Source organism: Myotis lucifugus, unplaced genomic scaffold (genome assembly GCF_000147115.1).
Source record: "Myotis lucifugus unplaced genomic scaffold, Myoluc2.0 scaffold_0, whole genome shotgun sequence".
Classification (NCBI taxonomy): Eukaryota; Metazoa; Chordata; class Mammalia; order Chiroptera; family Vespertilionidae; genus Myotis; species Myotis lucifugus.
The window spans coordinates 44,625,806-44,649,744 of record NW_005871048.1 but is presented as its reverse complement, the minus strand read 5'-3'; the positions used below and the strand labels follow the sequence as shown (position 1 = coordinate 44,649,744).

At 34.0% G+C, this 23,939-nt stretch overlaps 1 protein-coding gene across 1 annotated transcript in view; it reads right to left on the bottom strand.

Annotated features, from left to right (window-relative positions):
• ADAMTS6 (ADAM metallopeptidase with thrombospondin type 1 motif 6) overlaps nt 1–23,939 on the bottom strand; it is a 221,523-nt gene that overhangs the window by 109,596 nt on the left and 87,988 nt on the right. Inside the window, 2 exon segments of the mRNA XM_014452423.2 lie at nt 6,106–6,252; nt 21,837–21,942. Of these exon segments, the coding sequence (XP_014307909.1) occupies nt 6,106–6,252; nt 21,837–21,942 (253 nt within the window).

The following is a 23,939-nucleotide window of genomic DNA, read 5'->3' as shown; positions in this document are numbered from 1 at the left end:
CCCCCCGTACGGGGGTGCAGGCGACACAGGGGCCCATTTAGGGGGTGATAAGCTGGCAAGCAGAGGCAGTTAGGGGTGATCAGGTAGGCAGGCAGGCAAGTGATTAAAAGCCAGTGGTCCCGGGATGCAAGTCGGATGGTCCCCGAGGGGTCCCAGATTGGAGAGCATGCAGGCCAGGCTTTTGGGCCCCCCCCCCCCCCCCGTGCACAAATTTCGTGCACTGGGCCTCTAGTATAAAATGAAATATAAGCAAAAAATCATATAGATCCTTAAGAATGAACATGCATATTTAGGAACATGGCATCAACAAGGCCTTTTGAGATGGATTTGGTGATGTTTGTACAAATCACTAATGTTTGTAAGTCAAGTGTCATACCTATTTTTATTGGCTCCGGGAAAGCAAGTATGGGGCAAGGCTGATTTAAAGTGTTTCTATATACTGCATGGTTTCCTCCTAGTAACCATATCTGGTATATATTGTACAATAAAATCTTGCTTAAAGTATTTGGGGGATGGGGTCATTTTCATATTTTAATTCTTAACTGAGGGTTAAGTGACAAAAATACTTTTGCATACGGTTACTAATGTTTGTCTGCTACTTTCCTGTTAATTTCAAGTAGAGATTTATATTAACCCTGGAAGTGCTTTTCTTTCTTCCTTTATTTTTAAATTACCAAGTAGTATATCCCAATTACACCCCTATTGTCCCTCAGGAAGTAACTAATATTCTGATTGTTTAATAATAATTTCCTTCATTTTATTAGTAGTTTTACCTCCCAATATTCATCTGTCTGATTTTGGAGTCTGTACAATAGGAGTCGTATTGTAGGTTTTCCTTTGTGACTTTATTCTTTCACTCGCTCAGTACTAGGAAAGTGGGATATATCTATATTGATGTGTATAACTATAGCCTGTCCATTCATATTGTTCTTTGACATTCCATTTAAGACTATGCCACAAATATCAAATGAGCATTTGAATTATTTCTAATTTCTGGAAATTGCAAATTACGCTGATATGAATATTTTTGTATAGGGCTCCTGGGACAAATATATTCTCTTTCTTAAAAATATTACAGATGAGATTTTTTAAATATTTTATAATTATTTCCTTTTAACAAAATGGAAGTTATGAGTAATTTTTATTTAATCCAGGGTTCTAGCTCATCAATTCAACCATACAAGTCTTATGATGGTGAACCTAGTATTATTTATGCTACTACTATCAAAATAATAACAGTGGTAATATTACATATAATATTTTCTCATCAAATAGCACTTTTAAACATAGTTTGTGTTTTAGTGACATATGAGAATTTTTCCACTCAGAAAACATAAACCTCACTCATCATTAAAAAAATGAAGGATACTGTTAGTAGTTTCCATCTGAGATGCTAATGCAACTTTCTATTGTTAAGTATAATATACATGTGTCCAGAGCAAAAGAATAAACATAAAAAGTAGAATTGTGATTATTTCCCTAGCAGCATATATTTCATAACTAAAAGCCCGATCCTAGTTAAAATATACAGCAATATAGATAACTATTGAATTCACAGATTCTGCTTTTGTTTATGCTTCTAAGACAAGGCCAAAAAAAATTGTATCAGTTTGAGAATATGCTTTTTCCTTGACTACGAAATTCTTAGTAAATCAAAGAATATTTACATTTCCAAAAATCCTCGCAGCATGATAGCAAAGTCATATTTTATGTATCCTACTTCTAATTTAGAGAAATCTTATTTACATAGCTCAAAAGTTAGCCTTGAAAATAGGAACATGAGCCAGAGTTGAGTCTTCAACTAAAATTTACAGACCCTTACATAAAATATGCACTCTTGGCTTTGTTTCCAGAACACATAAGGACATACCCCTAATTGTAATTGTAGATTTATTTTTCACTTCAACAATTATACGATAAAGTATAGACCTTCAGTCTATAGTACAATGGGTCAATCTAAAAAATAAATCTTTCTATATAACTCTATACATATCTTAACAGTCTCTGAACAACAACAACAAAAAGTTAACATAATAATGCCATCTGGTATTATTTTCCACAGAATTGTGCTCATATATCTAAATTAAGCAAAAATGAATTAAGTTGGTATCATCTACAAGTGAAGTTTCTTACCTACTGTGTTCTCATAAACTGCGCTACCAGTCTTCACAAAACTAACCATACATTCCATCCTAAAATGAGTTACTTTAAGTCAAACCTTTCTCTCTAGTCCTCTGGATGAGAGGGGTGCTTGAACAAAACTAAACTTGAAGCCTCCAATATGCAAGCACAGTATCAATAACGGTTTATTAAGTTATGCTCTCTTTTTCTCCATACGTAATTAGAACTTATCGATGATATTTATGGATTTGAGTGAAGTCCCCCAAACGTGTCAGAAACATGGAAGGAAGGAGAAACCTGTTTTTCTAAGCTGTTCCATGGGTTCCATGTAAAAAAAGAGGTCCCATCTATAAAACTGTTTTTCGTATAATAGATCATTGACATTGACCTTCAAAGTAAATACTATAGAAGAAATATGAGTGCCTTAGTCATCCTGTTCATCTTATGTCACTTCTCTTGTAGCTCTACACTCACCTTTCTTCCTAGCTCACCTTCAACCGTAATGTTGCCTTTCCTTTTCAGCTTCCATCCTTTCTGTGAAAATGGATAATCTCTATTTAATCTGGAAACGGTAGGAGATTTTGCTATGGATCTTTGACAGTTCAAACAATATAACAGACTTTAATTTAAATAGAGCAAGTTGATTCACAGAGGCCTCAGAATTTTAAAAAACTATATGAAATTACTCTGTACTACCACTAAGTGGTGGAAAATATATGGGGGGAAAAAAAGAAAAAGAAAAAACAAAAAACAAAAACCTGAACTAAATGACTTCTGGCTGCCTTCCACTGCCTGGTAAATTAGCCCAGTGTCATCAGTGAGAGTGAGCCATGATACCAGGTTCATCTTTCTCCACTTTCTAAGTCAATAAATAAATAAGTCCCGCAGGCAGATAGGAAGGACACTACCTGCAAAGCCGTCGGCGAAAACATCAGAAGCTGGCATAACACGTCCATTCTAACGGAAATAGGTTCTTTATTACTTAATCAGGACGGCTTCTGGGCGATTCATGAACCACTTATTGAATCACCGAGTTTAAGAAATCTGAAAAAAAATATTGGGAGTTGGTAAACACCATCTCCTGATTGATCAGTAGCACGTAGTGTTTGACACGAGAGACTTTTTACTATATTGGCATTTAAAGGCCATGGAATGGTTTTCAGTTGAACATAGTGAATAGTGAATCTATAAATCATAGAAAGCTCATTGTTAAAATCCACCATCTTTGGCCTATACAGTTACTAAGTAGAGAAAGGTATGCATTTTGTTGGCTGGGCTACAGTTCCTAAACAATTCATCTTTACAGATTTCTTTTTCTTGAGAGGAGAAACTGAAATAAAATGTTATGAGTCTTTTTGAGCCAACTATAAAACATAAATGTAACCTCAATCCCTGATCAAAATATCACTGGATTTTAAAAAATATCACACATAGCTGCTAAAGCAATTAAGTCCATTGCATTAATAAAAAGGAACAAAGAAATTCAAGAAAGTTACTATTATGTCTTTGTGCTCCAGTGAACTGACCTTTTTAAAGGGCTTTGTATTTTAAAAATCTTTACTGCTTAGTCAGATTATGATCAAGGTTGTTTAGTTTATTATTAAAGGCGAGGGGGGGAGGGGGCGGGAAGCCAACTTTCCCCAAATTGCTACCCATTGTCTTTCACATCTGTCTCTCACAAATGGCTTAAATTTTGTGAGTATCTATCCCCAGGAGAATGCACAACAGAAATATTTTTATAAAATACAGGATAAATAAGCCCATTAGAACCCTGACAATACTAATCATGCTTACACATACGAAATGCAAAGAGGCAATAAGGCTTAAATAATGCTCTTTGTATTAATTATTTTAATTAATTCAATGGGACACTTTCTTGCAATTAATAAGAATTTTACATTTCTCACCAAACCAGTGGTGATTTCTTAACTGTATTTTATCAGCAATTTTGGGATTTCCTTTTGGAGTATTTTAATAGCCTTAATACTATTTCAACTGGGTAGGTGCTGGCAAGAAATGAAACCTGGTCCTTGTATTTAGTATGCATACAGAGATGGTCTAGCAAAGGGCTGTGCAATAGAAACAGGAAAGAGGAGCAAAAAAAAAAAATGGTACTTGAAAAGAACAAGAGGAGGGAAGCCTTTGAAAATGCACAGGAATACTGAGCATGTTATACAGTTTGTCTTTCTGGTGACAGTTACTAAGATTCCATTATAAAAACATGAGCCAAGTCAAGAGAGAAATGGCAGATCTGGCTTGATTTCTGGGAAGAGCAGATTTTCAACAATGTTTAAATTTAGGTAATATGATCTCATTTAAAAAAAATCTTGGAAAATGATATTGCAAGTGCTTTGTGTTTAAAAAAAACAAAAACTACCAAAAGATGTCAAACAAATTCTCTGTGGTCTATCTTTATAGCCCTTTACCCAGTTTTGGCACCAGGCAAGCACAGTGTTATAATGGTCTATTATTAAGATTAAAAACTGTTAGGTTATGCAGCACTACCTTCTAAGTGAATTCCTTCAACTTCATTATTATATTAGTTAATTCAAAAGAGCCCATTTTAAGCATTTATCCTTTAATCTTTGATTGAGTAAAGCACTGTATTAGGTATTTTTAAATCTCTTGTTGAGGCTTTTTAAAAAATAAGTATTTATAAGTTTTCAGAATATAATCAGACCATTCCCAGATATGAACCAAAACTTAAACGAACTTACAAGTAGGTTATCCTACATAACCTATCTGAATTTTTTAAAATGTTACACTATCATCATGTTAATGTGAAATCTGAAAGGACAATTTTTAAAAAGAATTTTTAAATCCTGTTTAAATAACCACCTGTGCTTTATGTATGACTCACCTTTTCACAGAGTATTTAATCTCTTCTCCCCGAGGGAAAAAAAATTGCACAAAATTATTGAAGGTAATGACAGAGCCATGGAGCTTAAAACCTTGATATCATTTAAAATAATATTTACCACTTGATGAATGTCTCTTAAGTGTTTTTAATACATTTTAGCATTATACATGATTATATACATAATAACCTGATGTTGTATGTATTATTAACTAAACTCACTTAAGAAATGAGGATCTGAAGATTATAAAGCTGAAGTAACACGCCCAAGGTCACAAAGTTAGAAAATAAGACCTAAGACTATTAGTTTACAAAGTTCAATACTGAAGCCCCGATGTGCAGGTGAAATGTGAAGAACACCTGCCTTCCTATTAGCTAATTTATATTCTTCACAGTTAAGTAACAAAACTCTTGAAATACATATTAAAAGACCAAGAAAGAAGGTCCTAAACTGTAGGAAAGATGTGTTTCTTAATAAATTTTCAAGCCTGGCCAGTGTTGCTCAGTGGTTGAGCATCGACCTATGAACCAGGAGATCACGTTTTGATCCCAGTAGGGGTCATGCAGGAGACAGCTGATCAATGATTCTCTCTCATCATTGATGTTTCTATCTCTTCCTCTCTGAAACCCAAAAGAATATATTTAAAAATAAATTTTCAAAGACAAGTTTTCAATTTTTCATTTTTATTTCGTGGGTGTTTGATTTTTTGTTGTTGTTGTTTATTACTATTAGATACTAAGGCATTCTTATAGAACTCAGTTTTCTTTCACCAATAAAATGAAATGTATAATCACTGAATTAAAGTTTGACCTATGCTCTATTAAATTGTGTAAATCTACATTTTTTCTGACATTGCTTCCCATTTAGTGAACATTTCTAACACTGATATCATCAACTCCACTTAAATCCTTGTTTCAGTTCCTCTAATCTATTCTGTAAGTTCTGTTTGAGTATGAAGGAAAATATTTGCCACAATGATATATTAAAGTACTTTCGGAACCGCCTGAAATATCGCTGGGCCCTATAAAAGTTACTCATTATGCAAAGTTTGAAGCACTACATATTAGACTTCTAGCAATGGTTTACTTCTAGAGCAATTCATCATCACTCTCCAGAGATTACTTACTCTAGAAAGCTGGTGATATAGTCTCGACTGCAGGAAGACCAGGAAAAAGGATTGGTATTTGCAGTAATGTGAGCTGCCATAAGTTTTGCTGTTTCATGACCTTTCGTCCCACAAGGATTTCCAAGTCCATCATGGTTCATACCAAAACTGTTTTAACAAGGAAGAAACATAAGAAACATAAAAGAAGTAAGACAAAATAAAACAAACCCCAATACATCCTTTATTTTCTTATTTGATCATGTATTAGTTTTATTAACACATGCCTTCCATAAGAGTAGACTAGACCCTCTAAGGCAGTGGTTCTCAACCTTCCTAATGCTGTGACCCTTTAATACAGTTCCTCATGTTGTGGTGACCCCCAACCATAAAATTATTTTCATTGCTACTTCATAACTGTAATTTTGCTACTGTTATGAATCGTAATGTAAATATCTGATATGCAGGATGTATTTTCATTGTTACAAATTGAACATAATTAAAGCATAGTGATTAATCACAAAAACAATATGTAATTATATATGTGTTTTCCAATGGTCTTAGGTGACCCCTGTGAAAGGGTCATTCGACCCCCAAAGGGGTCTCGACCCACAGGTTGAGAACCGCTGCTCTAAGGAAATATAGGCTTAAAGTTAAAGAGACTAAGGAATAAATCAATGATACAATATATCTCCAAATCTCTTTAAATTCATCATATAATCTCAAATGTTATCTCTTCTTGAACAGATACAGATTATGTATTAATTCTCACTTTATAGATGAGAAAAACAAATTTAGTAAAAATACAAGACCTATTAATGATCACACAGTAAGTGTTGGAATTTTTAGCAGAACCTGCTTTTTAAGATGCTAGAGTTCATACTACTTCACTATGAATCAGAAAGGAATTATAAAAAGATGGTTTTGATACATCGAGTCCTGGGTTATAGGCCAAACACAAATTACTAATATAAATAAAAGAGAATTAAATACATAGGCAATTTGTTTTTATGAGTTTTCAAAACACATTTTGAAAAGTCTTGACATATTGACATATTGAATGATTATGAAGATAAAGTTTTTCTTTATTAACACCTCCCTTTATTTTTCAAAGCTTTTGTTTGTTTTCGGTGTCCTGTGGCCATGCTTAGTACCATCAATGTGATTTAAAAATATTTTTAATAATACACCAAAATTTTTCTGTAAAGGATATATACCCACTACATGTAAATTTTAGCCTTTTATCACAAGTAGCCAAAAGTTCAGGATGAATATTACTAAAAAAAAATATGTCTCCATTGTGACATTCTAATAAATGATGTGTGTTCAAGGAAATAAATGATTTGTGTGACAAGAGTATAAAATAGATGAGGGTGGTTGCTAGAGAAAAAAATTGGACAGGTAATTGAGAAGACAATAAATGAAAGTAAATATTAATGCATTTGGCAGTATAGAGACATTGAAGATTTGTAAGAGCAGCTGATGATTTCTGAGTAGAAGAATAAGAACTTGATCTGTATTTTAGACAGGTCATTATAATAATTTTGTGCTGGAGACATTGGAGTGGGAAGAGAATGGAGCCAGGGGGAGCAGAAGGAAGATCATTATCAATTGGAAAATGATGTGGGTATGAATTAGGGCACTGGATGGAGAGATGGGATTAGATTTGAGACATGTATAGAGTGAATTGGCCTTTATAAATACAATATAAAAGAGCTATAATGAGGATATATAATATGTTCATACATGGGGGATAGAAAGAAGTAACAAGTATTTCAGGCAGAGGAACTAACATAAGCAAAGGAAGAGAAGTGTATGAAAATGTCCAGAAACTCATGTTAAAATACCAAATAACTATCCAAGAACACAAATATTTCATTTTCCCACTTGACATCAACATATTGGAGTCAACCTAATTGAATGCTCTTCTAAGGACATGATGGTGGAATTTACAATTAGTTGAATTAGACATATATTCTGTCAAAACAATCAGCTACAACTTTACATAAAAGGCTCCTTTGTTCAAATTCTTAATCCAATAAACTTAAAATTCTATATTTCTCTGAAAGGTTGGTGCTACTGTGTGAGTACTACTATAATTCTTGTCAAATGATAATAGCTTTAAAATATGGTTTTCTTTTAGCAGCAGTCTCTTAAATATCCCACAGTCATGCTAAGATAGGTGTAGGCAGGCACAGATGGTTTTAAGAAAGTCATTTTCGAGATCTTCAACTTCCTTATGTACTCTATTCTTTTAAAAAATCAAGTTCCTTCTTTTGAAATTAAATTTCTCCCACTTACAAAAGAAAAACTTATCTTTCACCCATCCACAATTTTATAATAGTTCATAGCCTTGGAGGATAAAAATATGGATGGGCATCAAGAAAAGAGAAATGGAAAACATTTGGTGGCAGCTTTGAGAAAGAGAATGGTGTTAATGATTGAATAACATATCAGGCAGTTTCTTGCTTTCATCAAATTTATAGGAGGATATAATCAAATTAACAGCTGATAGATTGTAAAAATTATTTTCATGATAAATCACCATGGTTATGTTTTGACAAATAATTCAAAAGTAGTTCAATGAATTGATTGATATTTCTATAATAAACTCCTTTCATCTCATCTACTTACTTATATTAACAAAGCATTCATCATCTACAGAAACAAAATGAAGAAATTGAACTGATGCTGAAATCCTTCCTTATTTTATAGGAATACAAAGATAAATGCAATAATTTAAATATATATCTAATTAAAGATACAGCTTCTTATAAAGACTTTGCTTTTATATTTTATTTGCTTTTATATTTTATTACTTTTTAAATCTGTAATATGGATATGCCTCTCTGATCAATCATTAATAATGATTGCTATTTAATGAAAAAATAATCCAGGAAAAAAATTTTTTATGATTATAGGAAATTTTTTAATGTAATTGCTATATAGATATATTTTTATATGGAGATATTTTATATAATTAAACATACTTTTAAGCATAAGAAATATGTTTAAATATTTTGAAAATATAAAATATACCATTAGGGTAATAGTTTGGGAGGGAGAGAAGAAGCAAACATATTGAGTTAAAGGGAAAAAATGATTAAGATTTTAACTATAAAATAAGAATGGGTTTGTGTATTTTTTAAAGGCATATGATAGTTTCCAAATTGCTATGGCATTCAGATTCAATTGGATATTTTTAAAAGACATATATAACAATTTTATTTTCACATGCTAATATATACAGTATTCCAGAAATTCTATCTTTTGTAGTTACTTAGAAAAAAAATAAAAATTTTTAGACATCAGCTGAAAAATATACAATAGGGTACATAGTTTTAAAAAATTCAGAAGTATAAGAGAGACAAGATTTTTTTTCTCTCCTGAGGAAACTATTGATGAAGAGTTTGGAAAGCAAAAAAGTGAAACTCATTAGTGATCAGAAAGAATAAATAAGAGGCCACTTTAAAACCATCACACTGACAAACACTGGAATGTTACCTAGGACTAAGTGTTGGCAGTAATGTAGAGAAACTGGGATCTTAGTTCACAGCATTTGTAATGTGGTCAGGGCAGCTGTTCCAGAGAGCAAGTCAGCAGTGCTTAGTCAGATTAAATAGGCAGATACATTATGACCCAGAAATCCTATTCTTGGATATATATCCCAGAAATATTCCCAAAGAGAATATGCATAAAGATGTTCATGACAGGATTATTTATGATAGCAAGGAGATAAAGACAATCTAGGTGTCTGTCACTAGGGAATGGATAAGGAAACTTTGGCAGATGCATATTATGGAATACTAAACAGAACTTGGAGTCAGCAAACAAGATAGATGTCTACACATAAGTATGGGTGGATCTTAAAAACAGTGAAAAATTAAGAAAAGGAACAATGTCTATAACACTATATCAAACATGTAAACAAAAATTACATACACACTCTCAAATAACAAAGAAAGGTTATGGAATTGTTCCAAATTAAAGACTAAAGAGACATAACTAAATGCAATGAAAACTGGATTGGAAGAGAAGGAAAGGAGGTTATAAAGAACATTTCTGGGACAACTGATAAAACTTGAATATGATTGTATATTAATGATAGAAGTATATCAATGTTAAATTTTCTAATTTGACAACTCTACTATGGTTATATAAGAGATTATCTTTTCACCTTAGGAAACAGATGCTGAAATATTTGGGAATAAGGGAAATGTCTACAACTTACTCTCAAATACCTAAGAAAAATTTCATGTACATATACAGAAAGAGATAGCAAATATTGCAAAATATTAACAGCTGAATCTGAGTGACGGACACATGGAAAGGCTTTTTATTATATCAATATTTCTATAAGTTTGAAATCATTTCAAACTTAAAAAGCTAAAAATGAATACATACATGTACAAAACAACCTGCAATATTTTACAAGGATATGTATGTACTCAAATATATATATCAAAATTGTTAGAGTCGTTATTTATGGGGGAAAACAAATGGCAGTGGGAATGGAAATATAGAAATAAAGCAGAAGAGTCCTTACTGGGACTGATAATGATATTGTGCCAAGAACTAAGGTTGGATGGATAGATGGACGGATGGATAGGTAGGTAGGAGGTAGAAAGAAAGATAGATAGGTAGGTAGGTAGGTAGATAGATAGATAGATAGATAGATAGATAGATAGATAGATGTAAAATAAAGTCTGCTCTTTAGTTTCAAAAATACTGTTTTTTTAAAAGAACAAGAGAGACAGGAGAGAGAGTGTAATAAACCTGGGGCCCACCCTGATGAGTGAACAGTAGTAACAAGAGAACACTCCCATGGTTGGTTTTATGTGTTTAATAAAACATTTCATATTACATAAAAGTAATGTTTCTCATGTGTGGAGGGTTTTAGGACCAGAGAGAGAGAGAAAGGTTAGAGAGAGAGAGGGGGAAGTTAAGAGAGACAGCTTTCCGTGGGCCTCTTGTGATTCCTACGTTATGCTGGGTATATCAAGTCTGCAAGGCTTGCTCTTTACCCAGGCTATGTCTCAGGATAACTTTAAGAAATGAGGTAACATCACCCCCTGGATAAAGAGCAGGATTACTTACTAAAGTAGTCCCCCTTATCTGCCGTTTCAGTAATCTGCGGTCAACCACAATCCAAAAATCTATATATATAAAAGCCTAAGTGACTGGATGAACGAACAGACAACTGGATGACAGGCCAGTAGCTATGACGTGCACTGACCACCAGGGGCCAGACGCTCAATGTAGGAGTGCTGCTCAGCTAACAGACGGCTGCCAGACTCTGGGCTGACAGCTGATAAGGGCAGCTGTGGCTGCGTGAGCCTCTCCCGTGGACACTCCCCCTGCGTGCCCAGGCTGCGGTGGCAGGGGGGCCGGGATGAGCAGGAGCAGCGCCCAGCCTGGGCGTGGGCTCCTCCCTGGCCACTTGCCACTTAGCACACTACTTTGTGCTGTGCAGGATCAACGTGGACAGTGGGCTGGAGCCTGATGAGCTGGCAGGTAAGGCTGGGCTGCAGTGGCACAGAAGTCCACTGATCCCTGCAGGCCAGGCCGAGGTACCCCACCGGTGCACAAATCCATGCACCAGGCCTCTAGTATTAAATAAAAAATTCCAGCAATAAACAATTCATAAGTTTCAAACTGGATGCTGTGCTGAGTACTGTGAAGAAATTTTGCACCACCTGTTCTGTCCCACCCTGGACATGAATAATCCCTTTGTCTATTTTATCTACTCTGTATATGCTACCCACTGATTAACCACTTAATAGCCATCTTGGCTATCAGCCTAGCAGTTTTGCTTTTGTTTTAATTCATGAATGAGAGTTAGATGTTCTTGAAGTAATTGACCAAGAGTTGGAAAATCATCCCTAAACGGTTTGGCTTAGTGGATAGAGCGTCAGCCTGCAGACTGAAGAGTCCCGGGTTCGATTCCTGGGTTGCAGGCTCAATCCCAGTGTGGGGCACGCATGAGGCAGCCAACCAATGATTCTCTCTCATTATTGATGTTTCTATCTTTCTCTCCCTCTCTCTTCCTCTCTGAAATCAATAAAAATATATTTTTAAATGATTAAATAAGGTAATAAATACGGTGTTGAGATCTATAGCTATTATAAAAAAAAGAGTTGGAAAATTGATCAGGAGTAGGAAAAGAGCTAAATTAATAAAAAGGATGTGTTTCTTCAGGATAGGAGATGTTATTTTCATCATCACTGTAGTCACAATACACTCTAGGTTAGGTCAATATAGCAGGTGCTCATTAAATCTGTGGTATGAAATTGTGCATGAGTGAAAGTCTTCCTATTGATGGACTGTAAAACATGAGAGACAAAATCTAGAAAGCATCATATGAACATACCTCGTTTGATGGTGAATAATGTAATAAAAAAATATAAAATCATATCAGTAATAAAAGTAGAAAGGGTAGAGTTTGGGTCAAAATGAGTGGGATCACCACTCGGAGACAAAGGGGTTGCAATATACACTAAAGACTGTGCAATAAAGGTTATTCATTAAATGAAGATTCTGTGAGGAATTGAGAAATACAAATTGGCAATTATAAAATAGCCAGGGGGATGTAAAGTACAGCATAAGGAAAATAGTCAATAATATAACTATGTATGGTGCCAGGTGGGTACTAGACTTTTGGGGGGATCACTTCATAAGTTATATAAATTCCTAATCACTATTCTGTATACATGAAACTAATATAATATAAATTGATTTGAGAGAGAGAAGGGGGGAGAGAGAGAAAAAAACACTGATGTGAGAGAGAAACATTGATCAGTTGCCTCCCGTACATGCCCCAATCGAAAGCACAACCTTTTGGTGTAAGGGATGATGCTCCAATCAACTAAGCTACATGGCCAGGACTGCAATTGACATTTAAAAAAAAATTTTAACTTAAGCTTCGGTGAATCAGAATCTATCATATACATCAATCTGTTAACTTACATGCTTTTCCCAAATATTTTTCTATTGTACGTTAATTTTCTATGAAAATGATCTTTCCTTTAAAACTATGTTTAGCAAAACAAAATCTCCTTATATACATATGTGAAGAGATATATAAGGAAAGGTCATTTATTTTTTAGGATATATTGGAGGAAGCTCATTGGTGATTATATTTTACATCACTTAACCATATATTATTTGACCATTTTACTGTAAAAGTAACATAATGTATTTTGCACCACAAAATAATAGCTTACTTTAAATTTTGATACACAATTCTTATTTGTTCTTTTGGAAGATCAGTAAAAATAAAAAAGAGTAAACACAGACTACTAAGTATAAAGTTAATATGCATTCAGTCTGGAGATTCTTTTTAAAATCACAATTGATGTTTTCAAACCAAACAAAGGATCTGTATAGCTAAGAAAAATCTTAAAATGCCTAATTCAACATTTTTATCTAAGCAATCTTAATTTTATCGTGTTGCTAATATATCAACATCATTTTTTCTTAAATAATCATGGTATTTAAACTGTCTTGCATTTTGTTAAATAACCATTAGCACACAGAGCATGTACTTTTAAAACCAGTCACTAAAGGGAAAAAAATAGATGTTTATTCAGTTCTTGAATAACACATACACAATTATAGAATTAAAGAATAGTTTCTTGCCCAGCTGCTATGGCTCAGTGGTTGAGTGTCAATCTATGAGCCAGAGGTCACAATTCAATTCCCGGTCAGGACATATGCCCGGGCTGCAGGTTCAATCCCCAGTGAGGGGTGTGATCAATGATTCTCTTTCATCATTGATGTTTCTGTCTCTCTCTACCTCTCCCTTCCTCTCTGAAATCAATAAAAGAAATTTAAAATATATTTTTAAAAGATTAGTTTCTTAATGTTTTAAACTTACTAAATTTCCCTTTAAAAAGTAACTTTAAAAAGTGATGACATAATTATAGTCTAAATTGTGACAACTATAAAATCTCAAAAATAAGCCTTCCCATTGCAGCAGAAAAATATAAGGGAATAAAGGGACATCTTTCTTAAAAACTATTTTCCATTTGTAATCTCTTTGATCTGTTCTTATTCATAACTGATCTTGGCTATGAATCACTTGTTACAATAAAGCAAAAAACAAAATTTAATGGATGTACTCAGAGCCTTCTATAACCACATCTGGCAAACATTTTTAGTTTTAATAGTTACCCAATAGGATAGTTATTACAATTTGCTTATGTGTTTTCTAAAACAGAATTTGGAACTCAGTTCTACCTTTGGATTTTATATACAATTTACTAAACTAAGTGAACTCAAGATTTTGGACTTATTTAGGAAGATATTTAATGAGGAGGGGTGTGCCTAATGAAATCTATACTCTTTGCAAACCTGTATAAAGCAAGTTCACATTTAGTATAAGCTCTTCCCTTGGGCAAGGGAAACAAAAGAAAAAATAAACAGATGGGATTACATCAAACTAAAAAGCTTCTGCACAGCAAAGGAAACCATCAACAAAATGGAAAGACAACCCAGTGAAGGGGAGAACATATTCATCGATCTATCTGACAAGGGGTTAATATCCAAAATTTATAAAGAAATTATAAAACTCAACACCAAAAGAACCCCAAACAATCCAATTAAAATTGGGAAAAGGACCTGAACAGACTCTTCTCCAAAGAGAACATACAGATGGCCAATAGACATGTGAAAAGATACTCAACATGACTAATCAGCAGATAAATGCAAATTGAAACCACAATGAGATACCGCCTTACACCTGCTGGAATGGCTATCATCAATAAATCAACAAACAAGTGTTGGTGAGAATATAGAGAAAAGGGAACCCTTGTGCACTGCTGATGAGAATGCAGATTGGTGCAGCCACTGTGATAAGCAGTATGGAGTTACCTCAAAAAGTTAAAAATGGAATTGCCTTATGACCCAGCAATAAATATATCCTAAGAAACCTAAAACACTAATTCAAAAGAATATATGTACCCCTATATTAATTGCAGCATTATTTACAATAGCCAAGATTTGAAAACAGCCCAAGTGCCCATCAATAGATGAGTGGATAAAAAAGCTGTGGTACAATTACACAATGGAATACTATTCGGCCGTAAGAAATAAGGAAATCTTACTCTTTACAACAGCATGGATGGACCTGAAGAGCATTATGCTAAGTGAAATAAGCAAGTCAGAGAAAGACAAGGGCCATATGATTTCACTCATATGTGGAATCTGACGAACAAAATGAACTAACAAGCAAAATAGAGACAGCCTCATAGAGAGTAGGCTGATAGCTGCCGGAGGATGGGAATGTATGTGGGGGGGGGGGGGGGGAGAAGGCTGGGTGAAAAAGGTGAAGGGATTAAGCAAAAAAGGAAAAACATGGACACAGACAATAGTATGGTGATGACCAGAGGGAAAGTGGAGATTGGGGGGAGGTAGAAGAGTGTAAATATAGGGGGGAATAAATGACGATGGAAGGAGATTGACTCAGGGTGGTGAACATATAATACAATATATAGATGATGAATTATGGAATTGTACAGCTGAAACTTATATAATTTTATTAACCAATATCACCCCAATAAATTCAATTAAAAAATTAAAAATAAATTAAAAGGCCGAACTCATAAAAATAGAGAATAAATTGGAACTTGCCAGAGGCTGGAGTGTGAGTGAAATCAGGAGATGCTGTTCAAAGTGTACAAACTTCCAGTTATAAGATAAGAAAGTTCTGTGAGAACATGAAGTAGTATGACTATATCTACTGTATTGTATACTTGAGAGTTGCTAAGAGAGTGAATGTTAAATGTTCTCACCACATACACACACAAAAAGGATAATTATATGATATGATATATGTGTTAACTAACCTTATCATGGTAATCATTTTGCATACATGTATCAAATTATCATGTTGTACACGTAAACTTATACAATGCTATATGTCAATTATATCTCAATTAAGGTGGAAAAAAGGAATAAAGGAGAAAACACAAATTACAAATATCAGGAATGAAAGATGGAACATGATTATGTATATTATAGACATTTAAACATGTGTATGATAAATTTAACAACCTAGCTAAAATACTCTACTACTTTGAAAGACATAACAATAAAAAGAATGAGTAAAAAAAAGAAAGACATAATTAACAAAAAAGACTCAAAAGACTTAGATAATGTTATTTTGTAACTAATAAGAAATTAACTTATTAATTAACAATGTTCCCACAAAGAAAATTCTTGACTCAGACGGCCTCATTAGTAAATTCTATCAAACATTTCGGAAAGACATTATGTCCACCTAATGCACACAAACTCGTCTAGAAACTAGAACAGTTCTTAATTCTACTTATAACACTAACTTTATTCAGATACTCAAACTAGACAAAGACATTAAAAGAAAAGTATAAATCAACCAATTTTTCTACAAAAATTGTGCTGAAATAACTGGATATTCATGAGAAAAAGAGGAATTTCAATCCTTATATCACGCCATACCAAAAAAAAAAAAAGAACACTAAAAACATAAACCAAAACTCACTGTAGATCTTAATATAAAAGCTAACAGTTGTGTTCACTTCAGCAGCACATATACCAAAAGCTAAAAGTATAGAACTTCTAGACAAAAATAGAAAATCTTGAAGTAGGCAAAGACTTTTTAGAACACAAAACAACACAAATCATAAAAGAAAATTTTAAATTAGACTTTATAAAAATTCTGTTTTGCACAAGGCACCATTAAAAAAATGAATGGCAAGCAACAGACTTGGACAAAATAAATATTCACATTATAAATGAATGGCAAGCAACAGACTTGGACAAAATAAATATTCACATTATGTATATATGATGACAACTTTTACCTAGAATATACTATTGTTAAGTCCTACAACTCAATAAGAAGAAAACATCTCAGTTTTGTTAAAAAATGGAAAAATGCTCATTATCAGAAAATCAAGGATCAACTACTTAAAACCACAATGAGATTAGTCTATCAGAAAATCAATGATCAACTACCTAAAACCACAATGAGATACCACTAAAATGCATAATAATGATTAAAATCACAAAGAGTTGGCATGGATCTGAAGTAACCAAATGCTCATAGATTGCTAGTGGGAATGCAAAATGGTATATAGCCACTTTGAAAAACAGTTTATGCATTTGTTCTAAAATGAAACTAACACATACCATACTACCAGCAATATCACCCAAGAGAAATGAAAGCATATTTCCATACAAATCATTATACATGGATGTTCACAGAAGTCCTATCCATAATACTAAAACTAGAAACAACCTAAAATGGGATATGTGCTATGAAATACTATTCAGAAAAAAAAAAACTACTAATATACACAACATGGATGAACCTCAGAAACAATGCGCTGAGGGAAGGAACCTAGACACAAAAGAGTAGCCACTCTGTAAGTTCACTTAAATGAAACTACCAAAAAGACAAGTCTAATCTGTAATGATAGAAAGGAGATCTGTGCCAGGTAAGGGGGAGGGAGGGTGGAGATTGACTGTAAAAGGAAACATGGGGATTTTTTTAGTTAATGGAAATGTTGATATCTTGATGGTGGTGATGATTACCTGGTTATATACATTTGTCAAAATTCATTGAACCATACACAAAATAGAAGCACATTCATTGTATTTAAATTATACTAAATAATGTTTTAAAATGTACTCATGGGAACGTAAACTCTTCCAGGAAATAGAATACTTCTTAACTCATTATATAAAACTAGCATTATTTTGATACCAAAACTAGGCAAAGGTATTAAAGTTCCAACTACTTTCGTGTATGTTTATTATTAACCTTCTATTATGAGAGCACAGCACTGTTCAAGCATTTAAAGAGAGGTAGGGCCCCAGCCGGTTTGGCTCAGTGGATAGAGCGTCGGCCTGCAGACCAAAGGGTCCCAGATTCTATTCGATTCTGGTCAAAGGCAGATACCTCGGATGCAGGTTCCTCCCTGGCCCAGGCCCTGGTCAGGGCATGTGCAGGATGCAACCTATGGATGTGTTTCTCTCACATCGATGTTTCTTTCTGTCTTTCCCTCTCTCTTCCACTCTCTCTCAAAATCAATGAAAAAGTATCTCAGGTGAGGATAAAAATAAATAAAGACAGGTACTTTAACCAGAAGAAGGGACATTTGGATGGAAGAAAACAGTAATTGGAGCTTCCTAGCACACATAATTTACTTTACAATTTTATCCTGAAGTCTTGGCACATTTCTCCTTTAAAAAAAAAAAAATCATCTCCTAGCCAGCCGTGGGCAAACTACGGCCCGCGGGCCGGATCCGGCCCGTTTGAAATGAATAAAACTTAAAAAAAAAAAAACCCGTACCCTTTTATGTAATGATGTTTACTTTGAATTTATATTAGTTCACACAAACACTCCATCCATGCTTTTGTTCCGGCCCTCCGGTACAGTTTAAGAACCCATTGTGGCCCTCGAGTAAAAAAGTTTGCCCACCCCTGTTAGCCAGTCTTCTATAGAAAGCATACCCCAGTTGGTAAAACCAAACACTGACATTGATTTCTGAAAGCAAGACTGATATACCCCTGCAGCTTTCAATACAACTTTTAACACTTCTTTACACTTTCTCAAAATCAGATTTATAGTTCACTCTATCACGATTAGTTAATAAATGAGTTGTCACATCTAAAAGATTTGTGGCCTTAAGACCTATTCTTATTTGCAAAAGAAATCAGACATATACAATGGTAGAGGGAGCAGCCTAATGAACTCCCATCCACACATCATGATGAGTATAAAATGCAACATGTTGTTATTCTTGCTTTATCTTTCTCTTTTCCCCCTTTCTTTTAAAAGTAAATCTCAGACATCATGTCACTTCAGTCCTACAGACTTCAATGCGCATCCCTTAAAAATATGAATATTTTAAGATCTCTTTTTTTAACATGATTTTTGTACAGTAGGGATACATTAGATAGTTTTCTCAATATAACTAGAGGTCTGGTTGAGTTCTTGCCACCCCTCTTTAACACCATAATTTTTCAACTTCTGAAACTATGGCAACTACATAATTAATGAAAAAAATCTTTCAAAGAACATTCTTTTCTATACAGTTTCATTAAGTGCCTTTGGCTTATAGCCTACATTAGAGGTAGACATGCCATTTAAAAATAGCATAAACCTCAATTTTTCATTTGACAAGGAAACTAACTTCTTGTTTTCACAAAAGTATGGAGAAAAATAAAAGTAGTCATTAAGGCCCAGCCAAAGAAAAAAGTTATCCCGTAGCTGTTTAAAATGGATATTATGTCCCTACATGAGAAAACACTGGGTACAAAACCATATTCTACACAATTTTTTAAAAAGTAGACAGTTTTCACACAGTCTAATGACTTGGTAGGGGCACTTTTCAGTAATCAATGGTCAAATGTTGTTCACTGTGATGAATCTGCAGACTTCATCATCTCACTTAACATCCACCCTAAACAATACAAATTACAAAAATAGTTCACTATAATTCATCTGAAAAGTATACTTGATGTTTATCATGGCTATTGCTTTGTTTCTGAAGAACAGAAAGTACTGTATTTTAATTATATGAATTGTGCCAGATTGACTTGCTGGGTTCCTCAAAGCTAAACCCTAAGATCTTAAAAGCAAGTGAAGGGCTCTTAATCCATGAAATAGATTTTCCCTGCCGAAACCGGTTTGGCTCAGTGGATAGAGCGTCGGCCTGCGGACTGAGGGGTCCCGGGTTCGATTCCGGTCAAGGGCATGTACCTTGGTTGCGGGCACATCCCCAGTGGGAGATGTGCAGGAGGCAGCTGATCGATGTTTCTCTCTCATCGATGTTTCTGACTCTCTATCTCTCTCCCTTTCTCTCTGTAAAGAATCAATAAAATATATTAAAAAAAAAAAAAGAAATAGATTTTCCCTAACTGACCAAATACAATTTCACATATTGGAAAAGATAACATGTTAATCACATCCTGCCTACTTGTCTGGGGGAAAAGGGATAGTCACATAGTAATCAACTGGACATGGAAAGAAAGCTAATTTCTAGTCAGTCAAATAATATTTTTGAATGGAAGCATTTCTTCTGGCTCTTGTTATAAAGCATTCTGTGTATCCCCCCACCACCACCACCCATTTCTAACAATCACTATCAAACAAGAATTAGCAGTGAAAAAAAAGTTATTCAAAGGAACATAAATCTTAAGAGGTATATTCTACTTCTTGCACATTCTTTTACAGAAGGTATAAACTATTCATCTTAGGAAAAATTTAAAGGAATTACCCATTAGACTAACAAAAAAATCTAGGGAGCCTGAGAGTAGTTCAGTTAGAATCTTAATAAAAGATACAGAGATAAACCCTCAAATGGGCTATGTAAGTACATACAAGAAAAGGGGACTTACGAAGCATATGCTGGCGTTGACTAACTTGTAACTGCATGAAGGAGTAGTGCTTGCACACACACATTACTTATCCATGCTGTGTTGCTTGTCCTGACCTTTCGATTTAATTGAATCTAACAGAACCTATTACATTCAGTCTGGTTGCATAAGATTATGACAGTCATTAATGAGCTAAATTTGTAAGTGCGCTGAAGATAAACTGCCTGCATAAGAAGGGCTTTTCCCTTTTGTTCCCCTGCTGTTTATTGCAATGGAAACTAAAACACCAATATTTTTAGGACTTTATTAAAAGTGTAATACTGACTTTTCCCCATATCTGAAGCAATCCAGGTTTGAAACTTGCCTGTTACTTAAGGTTACCCATAAATCAATACTAATTTGGTAAAATTTAAATTGCAATTTTCCAAATAATGCAACAGATTGACCCAATTTTACTCTCCTCTTTCAAGGAAAAAAAAAAGCCTGAACTACAAATTTATCTCAGGAATGATCGCTAAGGCAAGTGTATAATAAACATTCATTTTTATTTGTTCTTTCCCCCCCACCCATTTCTCTACCAAAAAAAGCAGACTGTAAAACTTAGATCATACAAATGTCAGGAGCTCTTGCAAATAGATTGCTTGCTTGACTTAAAAATGTTTGACTATCCTTTTAAAGTTTTCAAACTCCTCTCCCTTCACATGAGCAGGCTTTTACATTTACTACTGCCTGTTGTTTGGAGTAAAGAAAGAAGGGTTTTATTGCTGAGAGGTGGATAGGACAGTTTTGGGCCAGATATATTTAAAACAAATATTAAAAACTAGATCCTCTTAAAAAGTAGTAAGGATGATATCTCACTACTCTTGGAACACCATTTCTTTTTTTCTAATGACACATGAGTACACCTGAAAACACAAGTTACATAGCAATGATTGCACAAACTTTATGCCTGGAAAAGATGCTCACAAGCTGTATGAAGAGTGAAAACTCAAAGTAAATTTTATGGAAGTGGTGTCAATGATGATTTTAAAATATAAAGGTGTTGTCACTTGAGGAAAAGAAAGATCATTTCAACAATTTCACTTTGAGGAGCTGGGTGTTGAGTAGACCACGCTAAAACTAAATTACTGCACATGTACATATATCACAAAACTTAAGTGTGATGTATTCACCACTCGGAGGATACTAGTCATGAATCAGAAAGATTATTTAACAAGTCTCCAGTTCTTAAGATGATTTATCCCAGCACCCTAAATGATAACATTCTCTATTGAAATCAGACAAAAAGGCAGTAAAATATGGTTGAGCACATGTGTTCCACACAGTAGTTATGAGTTGCTCAAAGGAGTGGAGCTCTAAAATTTATTTTGATTTTCTTAAACTCACTCACTTGTGACCAATCTCATGTGCAATGGTAAAAGCTGAACCCAGGCCAATGTCTTCATTAATGCTGCAGCTCCTTTCAGGCTCACACATTCCAGCCACAGAGGCCAAGCCTGAATAAACAGAAGGAGACACAAAGGGTCAAGCCAAGGTGTTTCAGTCTTAAAAAGCCCATACTTATAAATGCCTGGATTCTTTTTAATAACCTCCATGCACAGAAGGAGCAGTTGGCAAAAGGTTAACTTTCTAGTCATTTGCAAAATCACTGGGGGGAGTTTCACTTTGCCGGCTAGACATTAATATTTTTTGAACTGCAGTCAGTGCTGGAAAATGTCTAGACTAGGGGTTAGATTTATAAATTTTACTTCTGGTAACTTGGGACCACCTAGTAACTTGAGCCAGAAGAGGGAATTCAAGAAAGCATTTCTATTTTAACATTCTTTAGGCTGTAGAAAGCAAAATATATCCACATTATTTTTCTAAAGAGATCTGTTTAAGTTTAGTGGGTTCATAAAAATATACAAGCAACTTTTTAGTTACAAAAAAAAAAGGGAATCCCAAATGGTTTTCTAAAATGACATTTTTATAAAAACAAAAATGAATGATTCAAAAGAGAAAAAGGAGAAATGTTAAAGACAGGAGGTTGTTGCATATTTTTAATCTTCTGAAATTAGTCCTGATACTAATGCAACAATTTCTTTAAGTGTTTTAATGGTAGGAAAGTCATTCAGATATTCAATTTAGTTCTCCCCTCTCCCATCCCCCTTCGATGCCTTAGAGTTATATTAATAAAGAAAAATTATGGTGTTAATTCACTGATTCTAGTGAAATGTTATGTTACTCAAAGTATTCTTCCTTTGGGAATGTTAGTATGTAAAATCTTTAATATTTACTTCCAAATGAATATCATGCTCTGTGAATTGGTATGTAACTTTAAAACAGTGCTTAGAAAAAAATTATTTTTGTGCAGAAGATAAAATGCCATGTGTTGCAATGAAACAAATGCCAAATCATACTTAACACACATAAGGGTGAAAGTTATTTATAAGAAATTGAAGGAAAACCAGGAAACACTCTTTATATGTTACTATCATCAGCCAAATATTAATAATTATCTTCCCAACAAAAGTGATTTGAATCCAATTCGATAAATATGTATCGAGTGCAATAAACAATGTTCTGTGCTGGTATAATTCCCCAGCTGCACTGATTTGGAACAGTAAAAGCCATTCAATTCATATTTTTACTGACAAGAAAGCTCTAGAACAGTGATGGCGAACCTATGACACACGTGTCAGAGGTGACACACGAACTCATTTTTTTGGTTGATTTTTCTTTGTTAAATGGCATTTAAATATATAAAATAAATATAAAAAATATAAGTCTTTGTTTTACTATGGTTGCAAATATCAAAAAATTTCTATATGTGACACGGCACCAGAGTTAAGTTAGGGTTTTTCAAAATGCTGACACGCCGAGCTCAAAAGGTTCGCCATCACTGCTCTAGAGGTTGTTTCTCTGGATCTTCTAATATGAAATATCCACATAATAACCACATTGGAACAGAGATGAGGTTAGTGCTGGATTTGCTAAGAGACGGTTTACTTTTCCTACTTTTTGTGGAAAAGGTAGCTGTTTGGGAAGGGGTTAATTTCTGTTTTACAGAGTTATAAACACTAGTGTTACCCTTGTCCTGCCCTTCCATTCACTTAAAAGTCTTAGGACCTGAAGAAGAGGATGTGAAGAGAGTGACTAGTCAAACTCCACTGAAAGAAAGAGAGACAGAGAGAGAAAGAAAACAAACAAACAAACAAAAAGTTTGCAGTATATTAAATGGCTTCAAGCTATTGGGTTCAGCAAGTTCCATGACATGGGATGAAAATGCCACCCAAAACCCTTTCTGTTTCAAGCTTTATAAAATTTGGTTTTAAAATATATATATTAATAAGAATAATTATTGTTAAATTAACATTTCTTACATTTCCCAAAATACATTATTCTATGGCTAGCTTTTTGTTTGTTGTTGTTTGGGATGTGCCATGTGCTGTATTTTTCATTGAGAATTTTCAATGACTCCCCAAGGTATATTTGTGAGCACTGTTTTACCTCT